Source organism: Rhipicephalus microplus, chromosome 7 (assembly GCF_043290135.1).
Source record: "Rhipicephalus microplus isolate Deutch F79 chromosome 7, USDA_Rmic, whole genome shotgun sequence".
NCBI classification, from domain to species: Eukaryota; Metazoa; Arthropoda; class Arachnida; order Ixodida; family Ixodidae; genus Rhipicephalus; species Rhipicephalus microplus.
In genome coordinates, this window is record NC_134706.1 from 43992578 (window position 1) to 44013897 (window position 21320).

Consider the following 21320-nt stretch of genomic DNA (forward strand, 5'->3'; position numbering starts at 1 on the left):
GGACCTCGTCCTGCTTGAGTTGAGCGCTCGAGGCACATTAGACCCTCGCTATGAAGGTCCGTTCGAGGTAACGGCCCTCGTCGGAGGAAATAGGGCCGAGATCCAAAGAGTACCCCACACACCGGGCATGATCAACCAAAAAATCTTCAACGTGGAGCAGCTTCGTAGATATAAGGAGCCGCTCCTAGAAGTTACGGAACCATCGCCATCTAACGACACGCACGCCTGAGGACAGGCGCAATTTTCGGGAGGGCCGTGTCAGCGGCACTCGAGTTCGCACAGCTGAATTCTCCGGCAGCGTTTCATTCTCCGGCAGCGTCTCCGTGCTTGCTCGGGAAACGCTGCACTGCGTTAACGTGGACTCCGAGCCCTGAGCGCGTCCACTCGACGCGGTTGCCCATTGGTTCAACGAACATTAAAAAACAATTGCCCGCAGCTTCCCTCGGGGGAACAATGAGGACGATGCGGAGCATATAATTGGTTAACGGGGTGTTAAAGTGCGACTTACTTGGGTCGATGGCTAAATTGGTTAACGTGGTTGTGAAATGGGGTGTTAAATTGCGACTTACTTAGGTCGCTGGCTAAATTGGTTAACGTGGTTGTAGGAGGGGTGTTAAATGAGTGTACACGTACGACACGTATGCGAAAGGGCGGTGTTTGTTTATTGCGACGAACTTTGAGCACGATGGCTTTTTGGTCGGTAAAGTGAAGAGTGAGTGGGTTGCGGTTCCGCCAACACTTTGGCCGGCGCTGGTCGAAGGGACGTCGATCATTGCGACCTCGGACGTCGACGCGCCGTACAAACCAACCGACGAGCGGCAACTGAGCGAGCGAGCACCGACCTTGAGTATATATACAGCGCGACGGCGCATGCACTGTCAGCTGTCGAATGTTCGAGAAGGGGGAGAAGCGCAACGGCGCATGCGCGCGCGTCAGCTGCCGATGTTCTCGAAGCGTGACGGCGCATGCGCGCTACATTATACAGCTAGCGAATGTTCGTGAAGAGGAGAAGCGCACGCGGTGTGTAGAGGAGGAAGGGTGCACAGACGGTGGAGGAGTGAAGCGCGCGCGGTGTGTAGAGGAGGAAGGGATGCACAGATGGTGGAAGAAGGAGGAGGAAGCTTGCGGACGGCGCCGCACTACAAGCCTCGAGTATTAGATGCTCCGCATCTAAAAACAAAAGTGAGATTCGAGCCGAGACCGCAGAGCGACGCACCGCAGAGCGAGCCGAGACGCGAGTGGCGTCGGACGTATCCAATCGAGCTCCTGCACCGAGTCCAGTTTCCTTATACATGTAACCACTGCCGATTCACCTGTAACTTAGCACATTACAGTTTTTCTTAAAATTTGAACCTTGCCTTGACTACATTCATTCGGACATCGCTGACAACTCTCTTGGCCTCCATTATCTATGGTGGGCCAGAATGGCCGGTTACTACTGTGACCCTGACAGACGTCCGGCACGCGTGCTTTTCCGCGAAAGCATTGCTCAATACGTTGACGTACTCAAATAACGAGACTTTCTTACGGATTGGCTCTCTAGGGTTGAACCCCTGATGAACGTAAAGGAATTTTAGCACTGCAACCACTAATGGTTTCGCGACTGTCTTGTCATCGCTTATGTTTTGTATATTATTTTTCATGTTCATGTATAATATTGTTCATGTTTGTACAACGTGCAACACTGGTGATAAAGAAAAAAAATCTCTTGGGGGTCCAGTGGTTAACACTTTGCATTTACAACGTGGAGTTCCCACGTTCGACTCCGCACCGGAGTTTTTTTTTCTGAACGTTTTTTTTTCGTTTTTTTATATATATAGATACGTATACATGCACGGTGCATGACATAGACGCCGACACCGGCGGTAAAATCCCGCCGAGAGTTTCTTTATAATTGCTGTCGCAATAAAATTAACGTTTCAGCTACCAAAGTGTAGCCGAAATGAACTCCTTTTTTTCAGCTTTCATTAAGTTGTGCTAAAATGGTGGAAGTAGGGTTGCACGCGTCATTTTCGTGTCCTGGGTGTAAACCGAAAAACATTGTGAGCAATACTAGGTGCAACTTAAAGGGGGGCATTGCAACGTTTGTTATTTTAGTGTGCTCGGTTTAAATCCCGAAACACTGTGAGCAATACTCGGTTCAAGTTGTGCCTCCCTGTTCGAAAAGCTCCTCGTTGGTAGTAGATCATTTTGTTAAAACATTGCGCACCAGAACGCGAACACTCAAGATTATTCGAGAGTTTGTGCGTACATCAGTGATAACCCTGGAAAGTTCGACGCGTGGTGTATAAAAGACGGCACGTCTCAACGATGATCATTTGATTGACGGCCGATGCACAGTCACGGCGAGGAAACTCCCTTTTCCTCCCATGTACTCCCTCTTGGCAGTGGCAGCGCCAATTTTACCACTGGTGGTTGCCGGGCATCCTACTAATAATAAATCAGGAACAGAAAGTGCCTTTTATCACGCCACTGTTGACGCCCAGAAATAGAGGGAAAGAACGAAAAGTCGAGGGCAGGAGGGTTGCCGCAGAAGCCCTTCTTTCCCACTTCGCATGCAAGCGGAATGCGCTCGAGCCTTCTTTCAGGTCCGCTGGGCGCTCGGGCGATGCAGCAATTCTGAAAATTTTTACAACATTTTTTTGTGCTTTTCTTCGTGCTTTCTAGAGCCTGAAGTTAAGCTGACTGATTTCTTAGTATGACGAACTTTGATCGGCACAACACAATTGAACTTTTTATAGCACATTTTGTATAACAAACAGACATACATGTAGCGTGAAAGTGGCAACCTACAAAAGCAGCTCTAAATTACCACTGACATTCGGACATAGTGAGCAAACGTTGAATACATAATATCCAAATTAATGCAAAAATTATCAACAAACGCGAGAGGGATACGTTGTATTTGACTTAATCAAGATTTTTATGATGACCGACTTGGTTTTCTTGCTTAACTTAAGTACCGAACGAGACTAAAGCTTAGAGGCATGAAGAGGCTTCAAGTGATCAGATGTTTTTCGAGAAAGAACGTCGCTGGAAACAGTGTTTCGGCAAGTTATATTTGTCAAGGCAAACGCGTTTCCTTAGGAAAGAAAAGCTCGCTTGTCAAAACCTTGGCTTTGCAATATTCTCTGTAATAATTTTTATAAGCATTTACTCTATCACGTGTGCTTGAGTGACACGATTAGAAGTAAAGACTCGCAAATTTCGAACTGCTGCGGCAAGACCTTTATATGCAGGAAGCAACCTATAAATACATGGCATAATTTGAAATACACGCCAAAAGTAAAAGAAACTAAAACTCTGTAGCAGAGCCAACATGAATTCAAGCATTTCAATAAACGCAATTTCTCCACAAGAGCTTGGTCTTCACCGATTATTCAAGCGAAGCTGCACTTCTCTCAGACCAGTTAAGCTTGCAGAGAACTGGGTTTATTTATATGTACTCATGTAAAACTATTTTCTGCTCAAATAATGGGTCCAAATTTTTGTGCTCACCCGTTGCCTTTAGGACACGCTGAAGTACCTTCACGGAACTAGAAATCTCTGGGATAGCACACCGCGGAGCCGCGCAAAAGATCTGTTGCTTAATTAAGCAATCTTCGACGATTGCTTCGTTGACTTGTTAGGCATAGCTCACTGTGGCTTCCGTTCTCTGCGCGCCATAACTTCCTCTCTTTATATTTTCCGTAGTTGACACGCTATTGGAGCGAAATAACTGAGCGTGATCCAACTTCTAATTTTGCTAAGCGAGGGGCGAGAAGGAATGAAGGCAAACGCTATGAACTCAAGTCAATCATTTCCCGCGCTTCGATTGCTTCAACACTCACTAAATAAAAAAAATTAAAAAGACGTATAAACAAACGAGCCGTTTTTATAAAGATATCAATTTTTTTATTTGAAAAAAAAACACGAGAAAGAAAAAAAAATACGAGAATGCACATCGACCTGACTTCGTTCGACCAGATTTTTGGATGCCTGGCAACCGCAGCGAGCATGGATATTTCTTGAAACTGAAACTAGCATTGAGTATTTGGGGCCGGGCTCAATTCGCCATTGTCAGTGCCAGTGTGTATTGATTTTATCTGACTTTGAATTCACCGACCACAAGTTCGGCCAAATTAGCAGTTCCATCTTGGACGTACTGTCCGCTGCCTTTGTCATCGTCACGACACGTGACATAGGAATTGGAATGATTCCTGACGAATGATACGATATGTGGGGTTTAACGTCCCAAAACCATCATTTGATTGTGAGAGACGCCGTCTTGGAGGGCTCTGGAAATTTCGGCCACCTGGGGTTTAACGTGCACCCAAATCTGAGAACATGGGCCTACAACATTTCCGCCTCTATCGGAAATGCAGCCGGTATTCGATCCCGCGTCCTGCGGGTCAGCAGCCGAGTACCTTAGCCACTAGACCACCGCGGCGGGGCTTGTAGGATTTCGATGTCTTTTCGGGGCTCCTTGCTATCTTTATCTTTACGGATACTTGTTTCACTTAGTCTTTAGTGGCGCTGGCGTTTATAGCCAACACTTGTTTGCTTTAAATGGTTGCATACGTTCGCACTTTGTTTGATAATGCTACTTCTTATAGCGGACATGATGCAGAAAAGCCTCATTAGCAAAAATTTTAGCCGTGTGTCGTATTGACTGAAAAATAAGTGCTAAGCATATGGTGACCAAATGTCATAATGATTCATATGTCATAAATAAATTCATCTCCATGCATAGACTGAAAACTAAAGCTACCAGAAGTTTACTGGGAACACAAATCAGGTTGTTTCCTCAAGCATGATAACACAGCGTGATTATCCATTTGGTGCAATCTCATTTTCAGTTACTTGAAAAGGGAGCACAAGAGCGGACATATGACTCTAAAGTATGTCGCAAGGGACGGTGCTTGAATGGCCTTTGCATACCCACCGGCTACGTACAGAGGTGCTCTGTACCACACACATTCCCCAGAAACCTGCCGCGAAACGCGCTAGACCGTTCCGAATAAACCACTTCTAATATACTTATTCGTGTTGTCCTTCTGTTCTATGTATGTTTTCCTGACAGTGCAATAATTTGATGTGTACGAAAATATTGTTTTGCGCCTAAAGATAGACGTTTCCAAACAAACATGAGATTTCTCGTGTATATGCCTTCAGTCGGGATCATTATCCGCCAATCACTAGCAGGAGATAATACTCTCGAAATAAATATTTCATCGTTGGCTATGGAATCATGTATGTCCCCTGCTTCATCCTAATTAGGTTACGAAGACAGCCTCTTTTTAAAGGCAAACTTACTTTTAGATCTGAAATCCTTGTACATGCAAGCTGCATTACGTTGAATACGTAGTAAATGCGAATTTTTGAGCGAACATTAGGAACATTGAGCGTATCTATCTATCTATCTATCTATCTATCTATCTATCTATCTATCTATCTATCTATCTATCTATCTATCTATCTATCTATCTATCTGCGTCTTCATGGCTGGATGTAGGAGAGTAAGCCTGTACCACCTTCATCTTGTATCTTTTATTCAGTTTAATTATATCTACCACCATTTCATTATAGCTATAGTATTTCTCTATGTTGCCAGCTATATTTCTGTGAATCAGGAACCCCACTTCAAGTTCTTTTCTGTCAGCCAAGCCCCTACAGTAAAGAACGTGCCCATTCTGTAGCACCATATAAGCCTCATCTTTCCTCCTAGCCTCGCTGAGCCCTATTATATCCCATTTAACACCCTCTAGCTCCTCGAATATTACAGCTCGACTTCCCTCACTATATAAAGTTCTAGCGTTAAACGTTGCCAAGTTCAGATTCCAATGGCGGCCTGTCTGGATCCAGAGATTCTTAGCACCCTCTGCTGCGTTGCAGATCTGACCGCCGCCTTGGTAAGTTGCTTCACAGCTGCTGGGGACTGACGGCCGTCAGTTATTTGACGTATGCATGTGGGAGGTAGTGGCCAGATGCTGCACCAGGGGGGCCAATCCTTCTCTGCTGAGGGAGTGCGTTCCCGGCGGTGGTTACCGGTGAGGCCGCACCCCAGGCCTCTTAATGCAGTTCCATCACCACGCTGATTTTTTTTATCCGGTTGTGAACTGCGTGGCATTGGGATTTGAACCACGGACCTTTTGCATGTGAGGCGGATGCTCTAACCACTACGCCACCGCTGCTGTACGTGAAATCAGCAATGAGTAAGGCAAAAGCACAGTACACTATGCTGAAGGGAGACTTTAATGCAAAGGTAGGGAAGAAGCAGGCTGGAGACCAGGCAGTAGGATACTATGGCATCGGTACTAGAAATGCCAGAGGAGAGCTACTGGTAGAATTCCCAGAACGCAATAATTTACGGATTTTGAATACGTTCTTCCGAAAACGAGGAAACCGCAAGTGGACATGGAGGAGCCCTATTGGCGAAAATAAGAACAAAATAGATTTTTTAATGACTGCACACCCAGGCATCGTGCAGGATGTGGAAGTGGTTGGCAAGGTAATATGCAGTGACCATAGAATGGTACGGTCATGAATTCGCCTAGACTTGAAGAGGGAACGGCAGAGACTGATACGCAAGAAGCCAATCAATGAGCTAGCATTGAGAGAGAAAGTACAGGAATTCAGAGTTTCGCTTCAGAACAGGTACTCGGCTCTTAGTGAGGAAACCAGCCTTAGCGTAGATACAATGAATGATAATCTGACGAGTATCATTACGGAGTGTGCAGTGGAAGTTGCAGGCAGGGTAGTTAGACAGGACACCGGCAAGCTTTTCCAGGAAACGAAGAATCTCATCAAGAAGCGTCCAATCATTAAAGTCTCAAGTACAACCGACAAAATAGAACTGACAGAGCTTTCAAAGTTGATTATTGGGCGCAAAGTATGCGATGTGAGAAGGTGTAACATGGATAGAACTGAACACGCTCTGAAAAACGGAAGAAGCGTTAAAGCAGTGAAGAGGAAACCTCGGATAGGCAAAACTCGGATGTATGCACTAAGGTACAAAGAAGGCAAAATAACTACCAATATGGATAGGATAGTTAAAATAGCGTAGGAATTTTATAGAGATCTGTACAGTAGCCGGGATAATCACGACTTTAATACTGTAAAAACTAGCAGTAACCCAGATGACACCCCACCAGTAATGATAGAAAAAGTCGGGAAAGCTTTGGAGAGCATGCAAAGAGGCAAAGCTGCTGGTGAGGATCAGGTAACATCAGATCTGCTGAAAGATGGAGGACAGATTGTGTTAGAAAAACTAGCCACCCTGTTTACGAGATGTCTCCTGACGGGAAGAGTACCAGAGTCTTGGAAGAGCGCTAACATCATCTTAATACATAAGAAAGGAGATGACAAGGACTTGAAGAATTACAGGCCGATCAGCTTGCTCTCTGTAGTATACAAGCTATATACAAAGGTAATTGCTAACAGGGTAAAGAAAACATTATATTTCAATCAACCAAAGGAACAAGCAGGATTTCGAACAGGCTACTCAACAATCGACCGCATTCATACTATCTATCAGGTAATAGAGAAATGCTAAGAATACAGAAAACCACTATACATAGCCTTCATATATTACGAGAAGGCGTTTGATTCAGTAGAAATACCAGCAGTCATGCAGACACTGCGGAATCAGGGCGTCGATGAAGCATATATAAACATCCTGGAAGAAATATACAGCTGATCAATTGCTACCATAGAACTTAATAAATAAAGCAAAAGAATACTAATAAAGAAGGGTGTAAGGCAGGGGGACATAATCTCAGCAATGTTATTTACCGCGTGCTTAAAGGTTTTCAGAAGGCTAGAATGGGAAAAGTTTAAAATAAGAGTTAATGGAGAGTACATTAGTAACCTGCGTTTCACCGATGACGATGCATTGCTGCGTAACTCTGGGGACGAATTGCAACTCATGATTATGGAGTTAGACAAGGAGAGCAGAAAGGTAGGTCTTAAAATTAATCTGCAGAAAACGAAAGTAATGCACAACAAGCTCTGAAAAGAGCAGCGCTTCGAGATAGGTAATAGTGCACTTCAAGTTGTAAAAGACTATGTCTACTTAGGGCAGGTATTAACCGTGGAGCCAAAGCACAAGATTGAAGTAACTAGAAGAATAAGAATGGGGTAGAGCACATTTGGCATGCACTCTCAAATTATGACAAGTAGATTGCCACTATCCCTCAAGAGGAAAGTATATAACAGCTGTATCTTGCCGGTACTTAGCTACGCAGCAGAAACTTGGAGACTTATAAAGAGGGTGCAGCTTAAGTTGCGGAATACGCAGAGAGCAATGGAAAGAAAAATGGTAGGTGTAACCTTAAGAGACAAGAACAGAGCAGAATGGATTAGGGAACAAACGGGGGTTAAGGATTTCATAGCTGAAATCAAGAAGAGGAAATGGACATGGGCCGGGCATGTAGCGCGTAGACAGCACAACCGCTGGTCATTAAGGGTAACTGACCAGATTCCCAGAGATGGCAAGCGGGTTAGGGGGAGACAGAAGGTTAGGTGGGCAGATGAGATTAAGAAGTTTGTGGGTATAAATTGGCAGCAGCAAGCACAGGACCGGGTTAAATGGCGGAACATGGGAGAGGCCTTTGTCCTGCAGTGGACGTAGTCAGGCTGATGATGATTGTGATGATGATGATGATCTCTCTGCATGATAGATCCCCTTATTTAGTTGATACCCTTATTTAGTTGTAAACTTTGCATACACTGAAATATATGTTGCATGATATGTGGGTAGAACGAATATGAATGAGATAATGAGGGGCAATATTATTACATTATCGTCTGAGTATATAAATATGTATTTTTAGAATGGAGACACCTCAGTCTATGGCTCACATGCACTAGTGGAGTTTCCTTTATATGTCTTGGGTATACCACTGAATTGAACTTTGAAAAATTGGAGACCCTTGAGCTTCGCCTTTAAGAGTTGAACGCAATAGCAAAATCCGGCCACCAGTGCACCCTTAAACTGTTAGGTTCACACTTATTCATATGTTTTGTTACATACACATACGCACGCACATGCACACAGTATATCGTACCAGCGCGTGCGCCTTAGTGGTACATATAGGTTTTTGATCTAAAGCAAGACTCACATGGCCTCCAAGATACACGCCACGTTATCGCGTTGTCGGAGGCTATCAACAGTCTCACAATCCCTCACAGATTGTAGCACATTGTCTAGCGTTAGCTGTTTGCTTGATCAACACCTCTGAAAATGCATGGTATGTTTTCCGCTAGATGAACATAGTTATCCATTTTTAGAGCTGTTTGAAAGATCCTGTGTGTTTTTAGCGGCGATGGCTGCACTATCTCGGCCTTTTTCGACGTAGTTTGAGGCTTCCCAAATGCGCCTACAAATCGCCGAATGGGCTCATTTCGTCATGACACTTGTCGAACAAAACGCGTCAAAAGGGCCCTGAATCACTTTTTCAAGTAACCATATAATGAATTCTCTAGAAGAGCTTATTGTCTCACGAATTCAATGCCGCAAAAATTTTAAGAATCTGTGCAGTGCGAGTGGAGGTAAAAAAAGGGCAGCATGTTCACGGGGTCAATGATGGGTAGTGGGGTGAACCATCCGTCCGTCCATTCGTTCTCGCTTCCGTCCGTCCATGCATTCGTCTGTGTGACCGTCCGTGCGTTCATCCGCCCGTCCGTGCACGCGTCTGTTCGATCGTCCGCACGTCCATCCATGCGTCCATCCAAGCGTTCTTTCATGCATGCGCCTCTGCGTTCATCCGTCCGCGCAGCCATCAGCACGTCCGTCCATGTATCTGTCTGTGTTGTTATGGCGTTAAGTAGCCGGCACACAGCGTATCTACACAATGGCGACAGTAACGGCCAAGCACGGGATCTCCGCGCGAGCGGCGTTCTTTTTGGGCACCCACTAGAAAGCACTTGAGAGTTCAACCCATTTCAGTGTTCGGCGGCTTCTCTACAATTACCCCGGGGTCGAAGAGGGAGCCGCCTGGCGACCTAACAGCTTGTCACTACGAGCGGGTCATAGTAAGCCTTCAGGCGCTCCACGTTGACTATGTCGCGCCCGCGGCGGCGCATGTCCGAAGATTGTTCAATTGGCTCGATAAGATAGTTGACCGGAGATGTGCGCTCGATCACACGGTAGGGAGCTTCATATTTCGGGAGTAGTTTGGAAGAAAGGCCAGCTACAGAGGTCGGGATTGAGAGCCATACAAGGGAACCAGGAAGGAACGTGGGCTCAGAAGCGGCGGAACCATCACGAATACTCTTCTGCCGCTGTTGCTCATACGTCGTAAATGTCTTGGCAAGCTCGCGACACTCTTCAGCAAGCCTGGCGGTCTCGGAAATAGGTGTACACTCAGATGGATCCGGCGTGTACGGGAGTATCGTGTCGATGGTGTGTCACGGGTGCCTTCCGTACAGCAAAAAGAAAGGTGAAAAACCAGTCGTGCTCTCAGTGGCGGTGTTGTAGGCGTAGGTGACGAAGGGCAGTATGGTATCCCAATTCGTGTGGTTGGCGGCGACGTACATCGACAGCATGTCGCCGAGGGTGCGGTTAAAGCGTTCGGACAGACCATTCGTCTGCTGGTGGTAAGCGGTAGCTTCGCGGTGGACAGAATGGCACTCAGTGAGAATGGCGTCGACGACTTCTGACAAGAAGACACGGCCTCGATCGCTGAGAAGCTCCTGGGGTGGACCGTGGCGCAGTAAGAATTGATGTAGGAAGGACGTGACATCACGCGCAGTAGCCGCAGGGAGAGCGGCGGTTTTGGCGTATCGCGTTAAATGGTCTACGGCTACGATGGCCCAGCGGTTGCCAGTGGATGTCAGAGGGAGTGGTCCATACAAATCGATACCTATTCGCCCAAACGGGCGGTCAGGGCAAGGTAACGGTTGCAGACCGGCTGGTGACATGTGTGTGGACGGTTTGCGGCGTTGGCAAGCGAGACAGGAGCGAACGAACTGCTGGACGTAGCGGTACATCCCGCGCCAGAAGTGGCGTTGTCTAATGCGATGGTAGATTTTGAATATCCCAGAGAGCGCGCACTGTGGATCAGAATGAAAGGATTCACATATCTCCGACCGCAGACTGCGGGGTATCACGAGTAGCCACTGCCGGCCATCGGCGTCGTAATTGCGTCGGTGGAGGAGGCCGTCACGAATGGCGAAATGGTGAGCTCGACGACACAAGGCACGCGTGGATGGCGTTGCGGACGGATCAGAGAGCAAGTCGATCAGTTGGGCGATCCAATTATCCTTTCGCTGTTCGGTAGCGATGATGTCAACATCAATGCCATAAACAGCAACCGAGGATACTGAGCAGTGCACGTCCGCTTCAGGCAAAGGAGAGCGCGGGAGGGCGTCGGCGTCAGCATGCTGGCGTTCGTTGCGGTAGAGCATGCGAATGTCGTAGTCTTGTAAGCGAAGAGCCCAACGGGCGAGGTGGCCTGAGGGATCCTTCAATGATGACAGCCAGCATAGTGCATGATGGTCAGTGACGACATAAATGGGCGACCATACAAATAAGGTCGAAACTTTGTAAGAGCCCAGACGATCGCCAGGCACTCTTTTTCCGTGACGGTGTAGTTTGTCTCGGCTCTCGTGAGCGTACGGCTTGCATATGCCGCAACATAATCAGGAAACCCTGGTTTGCGCTGCGCCAGGACAGCGCCGAGGCCTACACCACTGGCGTCCGTGTGCACCTCTGTTGGGGCTGTAGGGTCGTATTGGCGGAGAATGGGAGACGTCAACAAATGGCGGAGCTTCAAGAACAAGTTATCGCACTCTGACGACCATGAATTGAGGGGCCCGGTACTTCCAAGGAGCTTCGTCAGCGGTGATATAATCGTGGTGAAGTTTCCTATAAAGCGTCGAAAGTATGAGCACAGGCCCACGAAAGTATGCAGTTCTTTGACAGACGCAGGTTTTGGGAACTCGGCCATGGCCCCAAGCTTGGCTGGGTCAGGAAGAATGCCATCCTTGGACACGACGTACCCTAGGATGGTGAGTTGGCGTACTGCAAAGCGGCACTTCTTCAGATTTAGTTGCAAGCCGGCATTGCTCACACGTGCGAAAACTTCTTTTAGACGTTGGAGATGGGTGGAGAAATTTGGAGCGAAGACAACAACGTCATCGAGGTAACACAAGCACGTGAGCCATTTTAAGTTGTGCCGAACGGTGTCCATCATGCGCTCAAATGTCGCAGGTACATTACACAGACCAAACGACATGACGTTGAATTCGTACAAGCCGTCGGGTGTGATGAAGGCAGTCTTCGGTCGAGCGTCATAAGCCAGGGGTACTTGCCAGTAACCCGAGCGCAGATCGAGAGAAGAAAAAAATTGGGCTCCGTGAAGGCTGTCGATTGCGTCGTCGATGCGCGGCAGTGGGTAGACATCCTTGCGAGTGATCCTATTGAGCCGTCTGTAGTCCACACAGAACCGCACAGAACCATCTTTCTTCGCAACAAAAACAACAGGAGACGCCCATGGACTGCCCGAGGGCCGAATGACGTCGCGTCAGAGTATATCGTCAACCTGCTCGTTAATTTCCCGGAGTTCAGCAGGCGACACGCAGTTTGGACATTGCCCTGGGTGATTTGCATGGTCGCGAAAGGTACTAGCAACCCTGTCCTCTTGGAAGCACGGTAGGATGGCGAAACGAGTGCAATTGTGTCGGAGAGATCGGTGCAGTAGACCGATACACCCATCGTCGAGCTTGCAGGCACTATAGTATCGTCTTTCACAAGAATCTTGCTCAGTGTCGAGGGACCGTCTTCTGGCGTCGAATGCGAGAAGGGTGAGAGTTTAATTTCGGCGGCGGCACAATGAATGACGGCGTCGTTGCGGGAAAGAAAATCCCATCCAGGGATGACGTCATGAGAGCTTGCAGGAATGATGATGAATTGGGCGACATACAGAACGTCCTGAACGACAACGCGAGCTGTGCAGCCTGCTGTAGGATTAATACGATGTGAGCTAGCGGTACGAAGGGACAGTCCAGAAATTGGCGTCGTCACTTTTCGAAGCAAGCGGCAAATGTTTTCGCTCATAACTGATACCGCAGCTCCAGTGTCAATAAGAGCATATGCATGAACACCGTCCACAAGCATGTCAATGACATTAGATGGGCTGCTCTGAAGGCTTTCACAATGCGATAGCGTCGCAGTCCTTGCCTCTGGGACTGCGACGACTAGTTTTCCCGCTCGTCAGCAGAAGAACTTGGCCGCATGGGGGACAGAGACCGACGTCGTGGAGACGGCGACCTTTGAGCAGACGAACCAAGGCGAGATGACAGTGGCACAGACGGCAGTTCGTCATTATACGAACGGCTAAGGTGGCCAGCAACAGGAGAAGAAATGGGAGCCGGCTGTAGTCGAGAGCAATAACGGGCTACGTGACCGGTGTAACCGCAAGCCGGTTGTCGGGTGTGCGTCATCGGTTCGCCGGGGTGGGTCTCGCCTGGAACGGTGGCTGGAAAGGCTGCATGGTGGGCTGAAAATGAGGCTGAGGGGTTGTGCCAACATACGCAGCCGGCATACCCGCTGCAAAGAATGGAGGTCGTGCGGCAGCTTCGGCGTAAGTCAGTGGTGCAGGCGCTTGAACGACTAGAGGCGGCCTTGCGACCACTTGGGCATAACTTGGGGGCGCAGGGGCCGGAAGTTGTTGTGGGTGGTACGCAGGCATGACCTCCGCTATTTCCTGCTCAATCGCTCGGCGGATGGATGGCAGAATAGTAGTTGCCGATTGTTGAACAGCGGGTGGGTGGGCAAAGGGAAGGAGAGAGAACTGGTGCGCGATTTCCTCACGGATGAAGGACTTTAGGTCTGCCGGTAGCGCCATCTGATCACATCTCGCCTCCAAGCCAGCAAGCCCTGCTTCTCGTGGTGTAGAGCGACGGGTGATCCAACGCTGCCGGCGGAGCTCCTCGTAGCTCTGGCACAGCGTGATGACCTCAACTACTGTGCCTGGGTTTTTGGCTAGCAGCATCGTGAAGGCTTCATCGTTAATGCCCTCCATGACGTTCCGGATCTTGTCTGATTCGAACATGCTGTCGTTAGATTCCTTGCACAGGTCCAGGACATCTTCAACGTAACTGGTGAATGATTCACCGGCTTGCTGAGCGCGTTCGCGTAAGCGCTGCTCGGCTTGCAGCTTGCGAACGGCAGGGCGGCCGAAAACGTTGGTGATAGCAGTCTTCAAATCGGACCAGGTTTCGAACTCGGACGCGTGGTTGGTGTACCACAAACTTGCAACGCCCGCAAGGTAGAACACCAAGTTTGTCAACTTGCCGTCCTCGTCCCATTTGTTGCGGACGCTCACGCGCTCGTAAATGGCGAGCCAGTTCTCCACGTCAGTGCCATCGGCGCCCGTGAAGATGGGTGGATTGTGGATCCTGGGGACACCGGGACAAGGGCGTGGCATGGGAGGAGGCGTTTGCTGAGAGGCGTCGTGGGACATGGTATATTGCAGGGTACGTGAGCGTAGTTCCAAGGGCATCGAAGGGGATCGTAGCACTCCACCAATTTGTTATGGCGTTTATCAGCCGGCACACAGCGTGTCTACACAATTGCGACAGTAACGGCCAAGCACGAGCTCTCCGCGCGAGTGGCGTTCTTTTTGAGCAGACCCACTAGAAAGCACTTGAGAGTTCAACCCATTTCAGTGTTCGGCGGCTTCTCTACAATTACACCGGGGTCGAAGAGGGAGCCGCCTGGCGAGCTTGTCACTACGAGGGGGTCATAGTAAGCCTTCAGGCGCTCCACGTTGACTATGTCGCGCCCGCGGCGGCGCATGTCCGAAGATTGTTCAATTGGCTCGATAAGATAGTTGACCGGAGATGTGCGCTCGATCACACGGTAGGGACCTTCATATTTCGGGAGTAGTTTGGAAGAAAGGCCAGCTACAGAGGTCGGGATTGAGAGCCATACAAGGGAACCAGGAAGGAACGTGGGCTCAGAAGTGGTGGGGCCATCACGAATACTCTTCTGCCGCTCTTGCTTATGCGTCGTAAAAGTCTTGGCAAGCTCGCGACACTCTTCAGCAAGCCTGGCGGTCTCGGAAATAGGTGTACACTCAGATGTTCGGCGGCTTCTCTACAGTGTGTCCGTTCGTCCATCTAGTCAACACTCCTAGTACCACCATGTCGCATCTTTTCATCATATATGCGTCCGTCTGTGTGACTGTCCATGCGTCCATCCGCACGTCCGTGCGTGCGTCTCTTCGTGCGTCCGCACGTCCATCCATGCGTCCATCCCTGCGTTCTTCCGTGCATGCGCCCTTGCGTCCGTCCTTGCGTCCATCCGTCCCTGCAGCTATCAGCGCGTCCGTCCATGCATCTGTCTGAGTGTCTGTTTGTCCATCTAGTCAACACTCCCGGTACCACCATCTCGCATCTTTTTATCATATATGCGACCGTCTCTGTGACCGTCCATGTGTCCATCCGCCAGTCCGTGCCTGTGTCTGTTCGTGTGACCGCACGGCCATACATGTGGCCATCCATGCGTTCTTCCATGCATCTGCCCCTGCCTCCGTCCATGCATTCATCCGTCCGTGCAGCGATCAGCGCGTCCGTCCATGCATCTGTCTGGGTCCATCTAGCCAACACTCCAAGCACCCCCATCTCGCATCTTTTCATCGTATATTCCGCCTATAGAAGCACCGCCATCCAGTGGACATTTCAAGAACTAAACGAGAGGTGGCACACGCACACTTTCTTGTGGCTTGCGCTTCGTGTCTACTTCCCACCTTTAACCACCTTGAGTTCATTGTATATACTAGTTCACTGTATTCAAGGCACTGCGGTCCAACGCGCGCTAAACCTTTCTAAGACCAAGGACGTTACGGCCAGTGAGTATAACCTAGCAACCCTTTCTTGTCAGATCGTGCTCAATATACATGACGATGGCTGCTAATTGAGAGTGAGAGACAGGATAATTCGGCTTTTAGTTAACGCACAAGCTGCGAATTTTTATTGTTCAACAACGCACAGGAGAAATCTGCTACCGGCACCACCTTGCAGGTCGAAGTGTAAGACTGGTTACACACTATGACGAGTGATAAACGGGTGCCGCTTTAAGAAACTTGGCCCCTAAAAAGTTTGTAGCATGCTGAAATTGCACTTTCTCTTCTCTCGTCCTGACGAAAGCACTGGAAGCTAAGCAAGGAGTGGTGGCAGGGGTAAAGAATCTACCGCACCTCGTGAGCTTGAGAACTTTTTTTTTCTTCGAATCCGCGGATTTTTTAGCGTGATCATGTGCGCACGCGTGGACAAGTAGCGGCCTCCCGCGTTGATTTCTGTAACATGCTTTTCGCTCAAAACGGCACAAACAATTTTTCACTCACAGTAAACGGGGCCGACGCCGACAGCGGGACTTCTGCGACACGAGCTCTCTAATGCTATCGCGTTAAAAGCCCCACAAAGCTCATTACATGACACTGACCCACATTACATGACACTGACCGCTCGATTACATGACACTGACCCACATGAATACCGGCACCGAACACGTTAGAGCGTAGTATTTGGCGTACTATATAGCTGTAAAAACGTTCAAGCAGGCCATAAGCACTCGCAAAGCATTTATTTTATCTGACCCTTCTCCGTGCTTTACCTCATCCCACTTGAACAGGACCTCTGGGCTTTGTAGGGCCGTCTCAGCTCAAGTCAGGGGGAGAATTGTGCGAGATGTGGGATTTCATTTTTGTAGCTATCAATATATTTTCTCACCTAATACTTCGAGATATTTGTTGAAATTTAGTTAGTGACATATATTCCGAAATCGTTAAGGCGTGACAGGACTTCATGATAAAAATTAATGACAAGCCATAATTAGAAACTCTTAATATTCATGTCAAAAATAACTTTATCTACCTGCTGTCGTCCTAATTCTTTCTTGGTAATATTATTATTGTATTGTTAAGCAATGTTTGTGTTACAAGATAACACTTTATTGAAAAAATAATTTGCTAGACGTGATGCTCAAATTCTGACATGAATATCATGTACATCATGATTTGCATGACAGTATTGGCGTGCTCGCGGTGGTCTCGCTTAATCAATATATACGGAAAATTTTATATCAAAAAAATTTCGTATGACAAATTCAAATGAAGAGTGGTAATATAAAAACTATATGACACACATGTCATGTAGGGCAAAACTTAAATTCCACGCTTTTGATGCGCTCATGGTACGCTTTTGAACAGGTAGGCACCAAAACTTGTATTGCATGACGTGGTTGCATGGAGACCATGTGTGACGAACTAATAACCTAAAATACTACATATAGCCATTCTGAGGCATCATTTAGATGCAGTGCTCGTTAAGTGGTGGCAGCCACTTTATTCGCTGGATATATACTAAAACCGATCTGGCAGGATACGCCTAAAATAAGTGAAACGCTGTGACATGCAGAATATGGCACGTATGTGATGAACGGCATAACTTGCATGACGCTCATGGTGTGCTCGCTTGCTCGATATATGTGACAAGCGGTGAGACGTTATATGACTCTAGGACAAGCATCACTGACATTTTAATAGAAAAAGCATTATTAGCCCAGCCTATGTGGCGTGACCTAAATGCCACGTTCATGGTGTGCTCGAGACTGTTTCGCTTGCCTGCTAAATGTTGACAATTTTATGTTGTAGAATGCCAGTAAGACGATGCCAAATAATAAGTTGTAACCTATGAAAATGCTCAAATGGATAAAATGTGCGGAATAATTCACATTCCATGCTCGTGGTGCTCCCACACCCGTCTTGTTCGCTGCATCATATACAAAACTCGGCACGACATGATAAGAGTGCGTAGCGGACATAAACGACACGTCATTAACATGTACTAAAATAAACTTTCACTACCACGACGTACGGAGGACTGTAAAAACATACATGTATTACAAATCACGGTAATAAAATATATTCTATGGTGTAAATGTATTGCTTTTTCTCAAGTACAGACAATAGGATGTGTGCAGATCCTTGTTGACTGCATCGTACTACACCGATTTCCTTGCTTTGTGATATCGGCCGGATTATTCAGAGCACGTGATGATAATTCCATTAAGAGAGGCCAATATCATGTGAGAACAATTGACGTTTCGCGGATTTTTTTTTTTGAAGGGCCATTCACCATCCCGCATTCAAGGATGAGTGGATAATTTTCTCCTTCTCCTTCGCTATTTTTCGCACAAGCAATGCACCCTCTTCGCCCCTTTGTTCTTAAAAGTACGTGAATGATTCCACCCCAAACGCTAGAGCTATCAGGGTTTTCCTCTTTACGGCTACACGCAGTTATCACCATTTACGCGGTAGTAAATGCAAAAAATGAAATGTGATCGTTTCATCATCAATCATTCGAGCCTGGAGGGGCGGAATGCTTGGCAAAGCAGTGAGGGAGGCAAATGACTTTTCGTATTTCGTTTAAATAAACAATAAAAAGCATTTACACTATAGACATCACGGGAACTACTTTCTGTGACACAGAAGAGAGCGAGAAGGACAAGAAATGCCAGGACAGAATATTGTGCTTGTTTTTTTTTTTCATTTAGAGTCGTATGAGAGGCCCTTTATGTCACTAAATTCCACTCTGCGCTACCAGCACTGACCAAATCCGAGTGCTCAACACTTTCCGTATCAATCGTAATTATTTATCTCTTGTCAGCATGTTGCTTATCGACAAGCCGCCAGCACTTTTTGAATGTTGAATAGATATACAGTTGACTATGGTTATCTTAGGCACCCTGGAATAGAAAGATACAGCCGGCTCAGCTAATTCAAATCAGACGTGCGCAGGTGCTCCGGAGCTGTATCGGAAATGTGGGAGCGAAGTTTTTATATGACACACATGTCATATATATATATATATATATATATATACACGGTAGAAAAAGAGGTCGACAAACGTGCGAAAAAACACTAGTTTTACTAACGTTTCGGCAGGTGGGCCTGCCTTCGTCAGAGTGAATATACGTCGGAACAAAATAACGTTTCGACAGGCCCACCTGCCGAAACGTTAGTAAAACTAGTGTTTTTTCGCACGTTTGTCGACCTCTTTTTCTACCGCATTTTCCACCGGATCCATTGAATGAATTTCACCCCACCATATATATATATATATATATATATATATATATATATATATATATATATATATATATATATATATATATGTATGTATACGGTCACACTGAATAAGGCTGGCCCACCAGCCGAAACGTATGTGATTAATAAAAGGATTTCCTCGTACGTCGTGCTTTCTCGCTTCCGTGTATATATATATATATATATATATATATATATATATATATATATATATATATATATATATATATATATATATGATGAAACAGACAATAATGCCAAGGAATATATAGGGAAAGTTATTAGAATCAATGCAATGTAAAAAAGAATTAAGAAAATTGGGTAAAAAAATAACTTGCCGTGAGCAAGAATCAAACATACGATCTTCGAATAACGCGTTTGATGCTCTTCCACTCGGCTGTCACAGCGGCTATCCCCCCAGCCACTTTATTGGGTTTATATGTCAATTCAAACGTAGGAGTGTCAGTTAGCTTCACCTGTTGCCATGGCGGTGAGTGTGGAACACTCTTTTTTGAGCCTGTATAACGTCACGTAGCTCGTGAACTTATTACGAGCTAGCAGCCGAGCAATATTCGCTCGTATACAACCTAACGGCACCAAGTCTGCCAGTACGAGAACCTTGTTAATGAATAAGAGAAAGAAGTGTATAGCTAAGTGCTTGTTTTTCCGTGCTTTGACACAATATTAATGAGATCTAACAGACAATGATGCCAAGGAATGTATAGGGGAAATTATTAGAACCGATGTAATGTAAATGACAATTAGGAAAAGTGGGTGAAAAAATAACTTGCCGTGAGCAGGAATCGAACCTACGATCTGCCAAACTACGAGCTCCCTAACTCATTGTGAGATGCAGTGAGGCTAGTCGCAAAATAGACGTGTCTATGTTTCATAAACACGACAGTGTTTATAGCTATCACGGGCCCAACGCAAAACAAAGTATCGTTGAGTGAATCAAAGCTCTGGCGTAACCAGTAGAGCACATATGTATGGCTTAGGTTCGCATTGGTTGGGTGACCGAAAATTTTCTCTGGCTCTGTTTGCCGCAAGCTTCTGTGCCGATGGTCAACATTACACCAGTAAGACATATTTGCGCATGAGTGATCTGAAGAAACATGACAATGTTTTAAATGCGAAGCATTTCTTAGCGAGCTTCGGCGATTTTGTGCTTATCTATCTATCTATCTATCTATCTATCTATCTATCTATCTATCTATCTATCTATCTATCTATCTATCTATCTATCTATCTATCTATCTATCTATCTATCTATCTATCTATCTATCCACTTACGTTTGGGCGTTCTCGTGGTCAACTTCTTAACTTGGCGTGAACCAAAATTAGCATGAGGGGGTAAGATAGCTTGACGTATATTATGCGCTGGTCAAGACATGAATAATGTCACAATCCAGTCGCGTGCGTCGTTAAACACTTCCCGCCAGACAGTGCCACATACTCACAGGCGGGTGTGTGACGCTGGTAGGCGGGTATGTGACGCTGGTAAGCGGGTATGTGACGCTGGTAAGCGGGTATGTGCCACCTAGTATCTACCCAGGAACGACGAGAACACACATCGCCAATTTTAACGTGTGAGCATCAGGCAATTCCCGACACCGGTAGCATCGACCCAGCGAAGGCATAGAATAAATGTCAGTGTTCAAAAAAACCTGACAGAAGCAGCGTTGGCCACCCGACGAATGCAAATAATAAATTTCAGGGCCCCACCCGGAATCGAACCCAAGCATTGTGTGTGGAAGTCAAGCATTCTATACCACAGAGCTACGCCAGGTCTCGGAACTAGTTTTCAAGTAGACGCTAATCTTCGTGAAACGTCAGTAGTGGTTGCAGTGCTGCCTACTCAATTTTTTAAACATTACATATGTACTCCTTTTATACAGCTGTCACGCCGGGTGAACGTCAATACTGGCGAGGCGCCATTTACTGAAATTGATTTATGTAGCGGTGTCAACGGCCAGCATCTCCGTGAGCATCAGCGCTTCACATAAGCTTCTGGTGTTTTTAAACACATTTTCAGCTGACATCGTTGTGCAAGTGGAAAACTCCACAAACACCGTCAACTCTTCAACATATGTGTCTGTGTACGTATATTCAGTGCCATTTCATGACGTGTCGCTCAATAATAAAAAAATGCAACACCACCACCTTTCATCCGCGTGCTTCGCATAAAGTTGATTCCCATATACGTGGGATCTTCCGAATTTTTCG

The 21320-nt window shown here is 46.8% G+C and overlaps 1 protein-coding gene across 11 annotated transcripts in view; it reads left to right on the forward strand.

Annotated features, from left to right (window-relative positions):
• Positions 1 to 5018, forward strand: part of LOC119179565 (uncharacterized) — a 159702-nt gene extending 154684 nt beyond the window's left edge. For all 11 annotated transcript variants that reach the window (XM_075869091.1, XM_075869090.1, XM_075869092.1 and 8 more), the window contains one exon: positions 4839 to 5018. In XM_075869091.1, the coding sequence (XP_075725206.1) occupies positions 4839 to 5003 (165 nt within the window). In that variant the 3' untranslated portion in view covers positions 5004 to 5018. The remainder of the gene's footprint in view (positions 1 to 4838) is intronic.
• Positions 5019 to 21320: the final 16302 nt, after the last annotated feature.